Genomic DNA, 11,992 nt, shown 5'->3' on the forward strand with positions numbered 1-11,992 from the left:
AAAAACTCTTTACTTATGGGTCACCCATTACAAATCTGGGGAAAGCTGTGATGCTTGAGGGAATTCTAATAACAAGTGAAGCAGAAAAGCCATTTGATGTGTGAAATATCCAATGGGCTGGGTAACACTGGAAAGTTTTCTTGAACAATCCTCTCCTGGTTATTCATATGAGAAGGCTAATGTCAGAATATCAGAGACTGGGTTGGAATACCTTGGAACAAAAGCCAGTAAAGAGGGTGAGACAGCCCTAATACAGCCCAAAATGCAAAAACAACCGGCCAGCTTTTATCTCCTTTTAGAATAATATGAACAAAGGTGACTCGGATTACACTAGAAGAGATTGAGCCCCACTTAAGGAAGAACTTCCTTCTGAGATACATAAGTTTGGAGAAATCACCTTCTCTAAAACTTTTCTAAAAAAATTTTTTTTTAATGTTCATTTCTTTTTTGAGAGAGAGACAGAGTGACAGAGCATGAGCAGGGGAGAGACAGAGAGAGACACACACAGAATCGGAAGCAGGCTCCAGGCTCTGAGCTGTCAGCACAGAGCCCAACACGGGGCTAGAACCCATGAACCATGAGATCATGACCTGAGCCAAAGTCGGGTGCTTAACTGACTGAACCACCCAGGCACCCCTAAAACTTTTCAATGAGAGACCCAGCAGCCAACTTTGTGTCCTGGGTGAAGTGTGTGCAGCAGCAGAAGCAAGGACAGAGCGACCCTTTGAGAACTTTTTGCTTGTGTTCTCTCCATGCTTTTTCCCAGTCAGTTCACAATGGCACATAACGCCTGCATTTCACACAACACAATCCGGCTTCCAGTTACCTTGGCAGTTCACATGTTGTCATGCTGCCGACTTTTCCCCTGCTGGCACACTAGACTCCAAGGTGTAAGTACTGTTTTTACAGATGTTTGCATGTTCCACACTGGTATGTGATAATCACTTTGCATTTCAGTTAGCAAAGAGGAAATGAAACCCACTCCTGAATTGGAGACAAGAGTGTTGTGTTTCACCCTCGTTGACAGCCAAAAGCCAATTTAGGACTCTCTGAAAAGCCGAATTTCCCTGGGGGGAGGGGAGCACGGGGCAGGGGTGGGGGGTGGGATATGGGTATCTTCTTAATGCTCCTGAGCTTGCTTAAGGATTGAAATTGGTGTTTGCTGAGGGAGGAAAAATCAATGTGGATTATGGTTTATGGATCACTTCAGCTGGAGAAGCAAGCAAGTGGGAGAGCTCATCCAGTTTGCACTTTTTCAGCAAGACTCCTACAAGCTAGCAGGCTAATAGCATAAACACCTATCCAGAGCTCACCACATTCTAAACCCTTTGCGCGAATTAATTCACTTAATTATCACGACAATTTGATGAGGCCGGAGAGGTTACGCTCAACATAACACATCTACTAAGTTCAGAGCTGGATTTTAAGCCAAGCAGTCTGGTTCCAGAGCTGGCATGGTAAGTTAGCTTTCACACTCTTTGGAAGGAGATGTGAATACAGACCATCCTCAAAGAAGTGGGGCTGGATACTGCTTCCTCTTCTCTTCCTCCTCAATTCCCTGACTTTTGTGCTATGGGACCACACACTTCAGCTGAAAGGAACTTCCCAAGGAGAGGGATCCCTTAGCCACATACACCATGTCAGAAGTCAGCTCTGTGCTTATATAACACTAACCCCCTTGTCCCATTGCAGGATTTTTCCCAACCCATAATTATTATCACTCCCTGGGTCAGTAAGTCAATAGAACATTTAAAAAAAACAAAACAAAACAGTCTCCAAAATGACTCCTTTGCTAAAACTCTTTTCTCACCCCTAGGGCTCTCCTCTGAGGTGCTAAAACCCCAGTCAGGGAGTCATCACCATAAATAATGCATCAGGCTTTCACTAAGAATCAGTAAAGCAAGGAGCAGCTCAGAAAAGTCCATTATCCCCCCATGGTTCGTAATTGGGCATTGCGATTAATCCATTTATCTGCTATTCAGATGAACACCCCATAGTAAGAGTCAGTAATTACAGAATATTGAATAGGTACATGAATAGCCAAAATGTACCCATGCTTTGAGTTACTGCGGCAACTTGATTCCCAGAATCTTTAGTCATTTTGAGTTTTAAAGGTCTGCAACATTAGCAGAGAGGTGAGAGATAGGAAGCCCAATTTTCAGAATATCCTGAGTGGCTAAAACCCAGAAAGCTCATGAGCTTGCTTGTACATAATCACATGAATCAGCTCACATTCAACAATTTATCAACATTTATTATCTGCTATGTGTCGGGCACAGTGTTAAGAACAGGGTATACCAAAGAAAAGTTCTGAAGAGACAGACATATAAAAAGCCAATCATCTTGTAATAAGAAAAGTGAGATGTGTGTTAAGAACACAGAAGAAGAATGAGTACTCACTCCCCAAGAGGGTGGAGGATCAATGCAGATCTGGGAAGGCTGCCCAGAGGAAATGACCTTTGAGTTGAATCTTGCAGGTTAAGGAAGATTTTTTTTCCAGAGAAGAAGGGAAAAGAGCATCCCAGGCAGAGGGACAAGTATGCACAAAAGTATTCGGGCAGAAAGTGATCTGTACAGAGAATTGCATAGGACAGGCATTAAAGGACTTTGTGTACTATGCTAGGGGAACTGGACTTTATCTTGTATCCTGTATTCAGTAGGGCAACATGGTAAGATTTTAAAGAGATGTGTGAGCATGAGCAGTTTGGTGCTTTTGAAAACCCACTGAGTGATGATAATGAGGCTGGATTGGAGAAGGAGACCAACAGTTGAGAGGCTACTGCCTTAGTGAGGGCAAAAGTGAAGATGACCTGCCTCAGGCACTGGGAGAGAACCAAAAAGGATAGTGGGATGGAACAGTCTGACTAAAGGCTTTGCAGACATTTCAGAAGGCCATATCAGAAAGTTTCTGATGATAGGTGGGGAGCAGAGGTGATGATGCGTTTAGTTGAGGAGGAGAAGCCTATCAAGTAGCTGGACAAACTGTAAATGATACGGATATCGCTTCATGTATGTTATGTTCCAGGGACTGTCACAGTATTTCCTTATATCCTCTGCCTACCCTCCACCATAAGGGAAATCGGCTCAAGTTAAAGGGGACTGAGGCACTCAGTGCCACCCAGAAGGTACTCTGCCCACTAAGCCTGTGCCCCTAGTGTTCCCACTGCCCTAGCTCTGAACTTCACTTATTGAGGGAGGCTTTGCTTACAACGTAAATAGCTTTATTCTTCACTTTTTCCTTCCTGTCTAACAATTCAAATGTCTTTCCCTGTCTTTACCTTGTGAAAAACACCTTCTCCCATCATCCTTGCCTACCCCCAACATTGTATCTCTCCCTTCCAAAGTATCTCTATCCTCCCCATTCCTTACCCACTCCTATTCACACATGACATCTTTTTAGAAGTAGCAAGTGTGGGGCAAAGGGCAGTGAATCAGAAGTGAGGGCAATCTGGAGTTCCTGGATGGCTGAGTTGGTTAAGCATTCGATTTTGGCTCAGGTCATGATCTCCAGATAGTGAGTTCAAGCCCTGTGTTGGGCTCTGTGCTGATAACTCAGAGCCTGGAGCCTGCTTCACTTCCTATGTCTCCCTTTCTCTCTTCCCATTCGCTACTCACACTCTGTCTCTGTCTCTCTGTCTCTCTCTCAAAAATAATAAACATTAAAAATTAAAAAAAAAAAAGAAGTGAGGATAGTCTGTGTTCCAAGGCTGTCCTAGCTGACCAGGTGACTTTCAGAAACTGCTTGATCTCTCAGCCACAGTGTCCTCAGTTATAAAATGGGGATATGAAATGAATACTAACCTTTGCTTACCTCACAGGATTATTATAAGAGGAAAAGAGATAAAGTGCTTGCAAACAACACCAACAGAAAGTAGGAAAAGTGCTACAGAATTATCTGGATTGTTGGGCACTACTGACCACCAGACAGTGAGTTGCTTACGGGCAGGGGCCTGGTTGCCTTCATCTTTCAATCTGGAGTACCTAATTATTTCTAGTACAGAGTCAGTGTTTGATAAACACATTGAATTAACGACAAGGACCACTGCCACCACCAACACACACACACACACACACACACACACACACACACACACACACAGGTGTCCTTGCCTCTCTCTCCCACCATAATGCAGGCAAACCCATAATACCTCCGCTTTTGGAACTACTGCTCTAGTCCTGGTGTGTTCCAAAAACAGCAAGTTCCTGGAGGAAAACCAAGTGATTGTCACGCGCCTGGATGCCTCCACTGGGCACGTTTGACCAAGTCTGAATTCCTCCCCTTCTCAAGGGAAGTTGCTAAGAACTGAACCCCAGAATCCCTCTCCTCCAAGGAGCCCCAGCTGGGTCTTTCCTTACCCCCTCCCACCTTTGTGCCAGGCATGCGACGTGTTTTTTTTTTTTTTTTCTTTGCAGGAGCTCAGCCGCCTCTACTGCTGTTTTCATTGATGCCTTGAGCAGACCTGGCATGTGCAACTGCTGAGAAGGGGGGGGGGGGGAGCGTGGAGCCGCGGGGGAAGCAAGTAAAAATAGCCTGGCGCGCACCGCTCTGCCTGCTCTGGACGCCTTTAACCCTGGCCAAGGTGGGTAGCTCAGCAGCCACTACAGCACACTGCTGAACCTGGCAGGGGTCTGCATCCAGACCCCGTACAACAGCTGGGGTGCGGGGGCTTAGAGACCCGTGAAAACTTTTTTTTTTTTAGAAACCCAGAGGTGGGGGGAGGGAAGAGCAGGAGAAAGCTGTTTCTTGCTTCTAGCACTCCAGCCACCTGGCTGCAGGGACTGCTATGTGCCCACTGGTCCAACACTTTACAGAAGTGCAGCCTTGACTCGGAGCTATTTTTAGCAACCTCTTCCGCGGGTGGGCGATCAGAGGGAGGAGTGTGAGGGGATTGGGAAGGCTAGCTCTCTGCTGTGAGGCTAGGCGCCTTTGCGGGTGGAGAAGAGGAAGTGTCGAGGGGATAAGCATGCTGGCTTTGCCCTAACTCAAGGAGACAGTGTTAGCTGCTGAATGCCCTACTGCTTTCAAGCCCCTGAGCGTGTTTGTTTTTCGAAATCGACAATTGCCAGATGCATGCTGCTTCTAATCTCTCAGAGAATTGGGATTTTAAAAGCGTTGCTGCCTATTGCTATGGGGTAAAGGTTAGCTGCAGTTAAGACCTTACCGAAGATCGGAAGGGTCTCTGCATCGTTTTGCATTCCAGCAAGACAGAGGGACAATCCCCGTGCCACACCTCCATCCCCGCCTCACGCTGCATATGGGTAACCATATGTGAAATGTACGGCAGCCCCACCAGACACCCGGCTATTAATAGAGCCCGGGAGTTTGCTCTCTGTCTTTTTCCTGCCACCGAGTAAGGGATGATCTTCACACACATACCCCACTCCGCCCCCACCTCGGCGCACCGTTTCTCCAGGAAGGTAAGGGGGCTGCCCACGCTGATCCCCTTCGTGACTACAGGTGCCTAGAGCCTACGGACTAGTCCAGTTGTAACGACAGCAGGGTCACTGCGAGGCCAGGGAACACAGCCTCCAGTCTTGGGACGCAAAACCCAGCAGGGCTCTTTGCGTCTCTGGGCCAACTCGAGAGTAGAGAAAGGGCAGCTATTGGGCTGCCGAAGGCGAGGGGGGCAAGAGCGCAATCTGAAGAGCTAGAGTGGCCTCCTCCAAAGCCGCAGCGGGACGAATGGCTGTAGACCCATTTCTCCCCTGCAGCCCGCGGCGCGCAGCCCCCACCCGGCGCGGGCTTGGCTGCGGCAGGAGCGGGCGCTGTCCCTGGTTCTGAAGGTGGCCGCGACCAGAGCTCCCTCCCCGGGTTTAGCGCCCCAAGGCGGCTCAAACATTCCAGGGTTGCAGACCTCTCACCGGCCCAGATCTGAGCGGAAGGGTCTGTTGGTGGTGCCCAAGTCCCACCACCCGCTCGGTGTGGCCCCACCGCGGCCCGGAGCTCTCCGCGGTGCTGCGGGGACCGAGAGCTGGGGGGACTGACTTGAGCCTGAAGGGTAAAGCTCAGGCAGCGTCTGGAGATGGTCAAGGCACCGCAGGGAGCCGACCTGGTCCCAGGATCACCCACCCCAGCTTTGCACAAAGCTGGGACTCTGGACCCCTAATGAAGCCCAGAGGAGAGAGCAGGGGAGCGCTGCTGCCCAGGGTTTGGGACTTGGGGAAAGAGAAGCGAGCAGCGGGTGGCAGGAGAGGGAGATGGGGTGAGAGCGATTCTTTTGCATTTTCAAAAGGGAGGGGACCTGAGACATGCACTGGCTTTTCCCCCAACACACATACACACACACACACACACACACACACACACACACACACACGGCCGGCAGAAGCAAGCGGGATGGAGCCGGGGAAAGTTTGGCACTAGGTGCTGAGCAGCGGCGGCGGTGGCGGCGGCGGCAGCGACAGCGGCGGCGGCGCGGTGGTCCGGGGTGGGCTGCCGGGGTCGCCGAGAGCCCCGGCCCTCTCGCCTCCTTACCTCGGTGTTCTCGGCAGCGTTCTCCGCCATTTTCCTCCTTAGGAGCAGGCAGCGGGAGGAGTGTTTCATGCCCATAAGAGCCAGCAAGGGTTTGATGATACAGAGATAGTAGAGAAAGAGAGAGCTGGTGTAGCTTTAAAAGAGAGAGAGAGAGAGAGAGAGAGAGAGAGAGAGAGAATGGGAGGAAAAAAAAAAAAAACCAACCCAGCCCCTCTGCTGGAGCGTCAGCCGATACAATCAACTACGGTTGAGTCTTTTCTGCAGTCTCCACTTTGTTTTATTTTCCTCCCGTCTCATCTGCTTCGGATTCCTTCACACAGTTTCAAGTTCTTCTCGCGCACCCGACCCCCTCCCCGCCCCTCTCCACCCGCGCTGCGGGCTAGGCTGGAGGGAGGCAGCCCCGAAGGCTTCGCGGCAGCGGCGGCTTCTCTTCTCCTGGCTGCTCGCAAAGTCCGGCCGGCCGGAGGCAGCCACCAACTCCTCTCAACTTCTGCCGATCGGCTGGGCGAAGCAACACGCTTCCTGCGCGTCTCTCCTAGGGGCTGAGCCGGGTGAGTGGGGGCGGGGTAGGAGGTTCGGTAGAGCGAGCGGCGGCTGGGCGCAGACGGAGGGCCCCCAGCGCCCCCGGGCCCGCCGCCTCCTCCAGGCTCCAGGGGTCTTTTGGCCGCCTCCACCCCCAGGCGCCGCGGACAACTTGCGCGGGGGCAAAGGGCGGCGCGGACGCTGCAAGGCCACGCGGGAGACTCGATGAAAGCAGGCGCCGGAGCTGGGCTCTTGCAGGTTCTTAGACCCGGGTGTATGTCCTCCCACCGAGGACAAGCTCTGGGCAAGATTGGGCCATAGTTACCTCGCCCCCATCCCACCCCACCCCCAACTTCCCAGATCCTCTGTCAATTCTTGGTTCCTTCCTTGGCGAATTATGGTTTCAGGAGCGAAGGGGTGGGTGTCTGGATGAGGGAGGGTCCTTAACTCCTTCAACTCTAAGGCTAAGTGTGCTGTCATCTCTCCTTTTCTCCCACTGTCCCTGTCCAGGCACTTGGGGCTCCAAGCTTCTCTCAGGTTGAGAGGTCGGGCCAAAGGTTCAGCCAGAGGTGGCTCGGAAGAGACCATAGGAGAAAGTCAAATGGCTGAGCCCACAGTCCTGTTCCCCTTACCCTAGTCTTCCCCGGCAGCCCCCTGCCCACACATTTCTCTTCTCCCTCCTCACCCCTCCCCCATGGTCACCAGATTTTTGAAGTCCCTTTTATGGGAGAGAGGGAGGATGTCACGTACCCATTAGGATTCTCTTGATCCTTTTTTAAGGGAGTTTGGGCGGCAGCAGGGGGTGTGAATTTTTATACAATGCATTCCTGTCTTCACTTTGAGAGCTTCTTTTTCTCTGTCTTACTGGCCATCTGTCAGGCGGGTGGGAAATAGAACAGGGGGGGCACTCTGTCTCTCCCTTTGCAACAGGCCACTCAGGCTGGACTCCTTCAAAGACAGCTGCACTTTCAAGCTTTCAACCCACAAGTCAAGGACAGGGACCTAAAAGATGCATGCTCCTTGGACACCCTGGCTCTCTTCACTTCATCCCTGTACTTGCATCGGGAGATCAGTTCCGCATGCGTGCCCTATTTGTTTTATCACCTTTGACAGCCAGGAAATGTGAGCCTGGTTGTCCTCAGCTAACCTCAGGGTCCATTGAAGAAATGGACCAGAATCTAAAAATGCCTCCATCACCTGGTCCTAGGGGAAAGAGAAGATGCATTGCAATAATTGGAGGAGGGAGAGGAGGAGGAGGAGTGGAGAGTAAACAGAGTGAAAAGATAATGGGCAACAGGCTTGAGTTATTGGGCGTGTGTGCATGTGTGTGCATGTTATATGTGTTTGGGAAAGAGCGAATGTAAATGAAAGAATGAGCCTAACTCCTTAACCTTTTTCTTACTCAGACCACAGACCTTGACTAGTATTGGGGGTGAGGAAGCAGAATCTTTGGCAACACCTACTTGGTCATCCTCCTTCCCTTTCACACATGTAGAAAGCTGTAGGGGGGTGAATGAGATGAATCTAAGGAATGACTTTTACCCTCTTGACCCCCATTTTCTCTAAGCAGTTTTCTCAGAAACAACAGATTTGAGACATCTCATCCTCTACGAAGAGGGTCTCAGTACTATTACAATCAATGAAAATCAGAAAGGAAAGGATCCTCACAGCTCTTTGGTCCAGTTCTCTCATTTTACAAATAAGTACCCTGAGATCAGAAAAAGGAGGCCATTTGTCCATGATCCTTCAGCCAGCTGAGGGAGCATCTGAGAGAAGCTCCCCAGCCTCCTGACTTTCAGCTTTACACTTTTCTCCCACCCTGTTTCTGCCTGTGCAGTGCATCCATTCTGTGACTAACCAGGGAGGAGGGGAGCGGAGACAAGCTCCCACCGAAATAGGCTGCTGCCTGTGCGTGATTATGTTGCTATGAGAACCTCAGTGGGTGTGTTTCCTCCGTTCTCTGTTGAAATCTTTTGCTTGGCTTGGCTTCTCCCCAAGCACAGACACAGCTCCCCTTAGAATGAGGAGTGGAGAGGCTGATATGGAGAGCTGCATTCTCCTGGCAAGAGTTTTCTATTCCAACCCATCCAATGCAGGCCCAGCCTGAGGCTGTGAGTGAGAACCATAGGCCACCATGGTAGTTCCACAATGGCTAGAGTGAGTAGTCTTGAAAGCGAATAGTCCAGTCCTCTGTTGAGCCACCTTGGAGCAGAGAGTTGTTCCTGCTGTGTTCCCACCTAATTACAAATTCACAAGCAAAAGAATTGTTACTTTAAGAGACTAAGTTTTGGGATGCCTTGTTACACAGCAAAAGATTACCTGAACACTCATGTCCTAGGGTTGTGAGAATTGATGATGTGTGAAAAGTGCCTAGCACATAGTAGGCATCCCCACTACCCCACCATTCACAAGAATTCAGTCTTTCTCCATCTCTTTTGCATAAGTATGTTAGCACAGCTCTTACAATATTAAAAGAATTCCACAAAGAATTTACTGGATATCTGTTATATGCCTAGCTCATTAATAGGCCCTGGGCTTGACAATAGGCAACAAAAGGTATTGGACTGATCATTGAGGAGCTCTCAATTTAGCTACCTTGAATGCTTTGAAAGTGTATAGAACTTTCATAGAAGAGATTTTGAAGGGATTTAATGGGAGGCAAGAAGATACATAGGACGACCAGACATACACTAAGAAGTAGGTTAAATATTCTGGAACAAAATGCCCTTCCAGGTAGAGATGTCTTGAGGACACATTTTACTTTACTTACGTCTTTGGTGCAACAAGATGTATTGAAGAGGACATGTGAAGTGCTTAGGATAGTGTCTGGCTCATGGGAAGACCACAAACGTTGTGTTAATGCTTGCTAGGCCCTGTGCTAGGCTCTGAGTCAAACATTACAGAGCACTTATTACATGCCAGAGACTCATCTAGACTTAATGTGTCCTCATGCAGTTCTTTCAACAACTCTTTTGGGAAAGTACTGTTATTATCCCTCAAAAACGATGAGAAAACAAAAACACAGAGAATTGTCCAAGTGTTACGTAAAGTCAGGATTCAAATCTAGTATGATTTATTCCATAGCATGACCTTCAAGAGGTTAACCAGATTCTGTGAACAAGACAGTGGTTCTCAAACTTGGCAGCAAGGTGGAGTCATCTGAGCTTTAAAAATACCAGTGCATTTCTTCGACCCCCAGAGAGTATGATTTAGTGAGGCCTGGGCGTCAGAATTTTTTTAATTCTCTAGCTGATTCTATTGAGCAGTCATGGTCAAGGACAACTGGATAAGGATATGTGGAAAAGATGAAAGTATCCACAGAGAAAGAAGGTCTCTAAGTTATAGAAAGGGCCCCCCAAAACTATAGGAGCCCCCCCCCACCACAGTATAGAAAGCTCCATCTCTAACACAGAAGTTCTTGAGAGCCACAAAGTTCTTGAGAGTGAAAATGTGCTGATGGTTTAGCCAGCATACAAAGGTTGGAATAAGACTCTTGAGGGGCGCCTGGGTGGCGCAGTCGGTTAAGTGTCCGACTTCAGCCAGGTCACGATCTCAGGGTCCGTGAGTTCGAGCCCCGCATTGGGCTCTGGGCTGATGGCTCAGAGCCTGGAGCCTATTTCCGATTCTGTGTCTCCCTCTCTCTCTGCCCCTCCCCCGTTCATGCTCTGTCTCTCTCTGTCCCAAAAATAAATAAACGTTGAAAAAAAAAAATTTTTTTTTAAAAAAAGGCATTTATTTAAAAAAAAAAAAAAAGACTCTTGGGAAGGGTATAATTGGAAAAGTTATCTGCCTTTGTGAGATGCCACAGAGAAGTGAGTTTCCTGCCACTGGAAAGGGTTCAGTCAGACTATTATTTGGCATAGCTATTGCAGTGGAACTGCAAACCCTAGAAGGTTGAGCAAGGCCTCTGAGGTTCCATCCACTCCATTCTGTGACTCCTGAATGGTCTCCTCTCATTTCTGAGTCCTCTGGGAGGTATAGACTGTGTAGTAGCTCAAGTTCAGGAGGTAGTCAACACTGCCTTGGCTGTTTCCCCAAATCCAGTGCCCCTGCAATCAGGATGCAATTTCTCTGTCTGAGAAAGCCTGGACTCTGGCTCATCCAAATGTGGTTGCTGCAATAAAAGATGTATAAGACATGTCCTGTGTCTTCCCCCCTCTTCCTTCTAGGAGAACCTCACATGTGGCCTGGGCTCACATATGGCCAAGGCACGCTGCAGTGAATCCTTGGCTCCTCAAGAACCGGGCCACAGCCATGATCCATCACTACCTCATGGCAGCTAACCCAGCAGTGTTCCTAATGTCTTCTGGGCCAGATGGGAACCCAGCCAAGGCTGCAGCAGCCAGCTAGCTACCTGGCTGAGCCTCCAGGCAGCCCCACACCTGGGCAGCTTTCCTGTACAAAAAGGCCCAATTATTTCTTAAACTACATCTCAAAGAAGGACTTGCAAGAGTGTCCCCAGTACCTGCAAAGTCTGGGTTTCTTTTGTTTTTTCTTTTTCTGTTAAAACCAGAATGTTATTTCTTTCTCACTCTGATAATGTCTGAGTAAGTCAGTTCATTGTTGTTTTGTGCTGGATATGAAAACATTTGGTTTGATTATTCTAAAAATATCTGAGGGGCACTTTCTTAGTAGTTCTTCATTAATAGCTTAATCCTTGGTGTTTTGTGCCTCTAAAAACTGAATACCATCATTATCTGCCTTTGTCTCAGGGTAAGAAGGACTTAAAAGACATCTAGATTTTCTCAATGGCCTATGATGGACCCCAAACTTCTTCAGAGAAAGGGAAAGAGGGAGATAGCAGTAGAACCATAAAGGTACTGAAATATTCCTTCTAAAATGCTATCACAACAGAAATTAGTTTTTTCTTCTTGGCAGAACTTGTACACCCCACTCCTTTCTTCCTTTTCAAATCTTTCATAAAGGCTTACCTTTTTCTGGAAATCTCTCCTAAATCCTCCAAAGCTAACTAGAAATCAATTCAGTTTATCCAGT

General features: G+C 48.6%; 1 protein-coding gene and 1 long non-coding RNA gene across 5 annotated transcripts in view; one reads left to right on the plus strand and one right to left on the minus strand.

Annotated features, from left to right (window-relative positions):
• The window catches only part of PRMT8 (protein arginine methyltransferase 8), a 97,950-nt gene extending 90,303 nt beyond the window's left edge, over window positions 1-7,647 (minus strand). For 3 of the 4 annotated variants that reach the window (XM_086714292.1, XM_086714289.1, XM_086714291.1), the window contains exon 1: window positions 6,476-7,647. In XM_086714292.1, the coding sequence (XP_086570418.1) occupies window positions 6,476-6,550 (75 nt within the window). In that variant the 5' untranslated portion in view covers window positions 6,551-7,647. The remainder of the gene's footprint in view (window positions 1-6,475) is intronic. The other variant, XM_086714290.1, reaches the window with a different exon arrangement.
• LOC147579387 (uncharacterized) overlaps window positions 5,454-11,992 on the plus strand; it is a 101,401-nt gene continuing 94,862 nt past the window's right edge. The window contains exon 1 of the long non-coding RNA XR_015253874.1: window positions 5,454-7,026. This is a non-coding gene — a long non-coding RNA (uncharacterized LOC147579387). The remainder of the gene's footprint in view (window positions 7,027-11,992) is intronic.

Source organism: Puma concolor, chromosome B4 (assembly GCF_028749965.1).
Source record: "Puma concolor isolate L17-30 chromosome B4, mPumCon1.1.hap2, whole genome shotgun sequence".
Taxonomy (NCBI): Eukaryota; Metazoa; Chordata; class Mammalia; order Carnivora; family Felidae; genus Puma; species Puma concolor.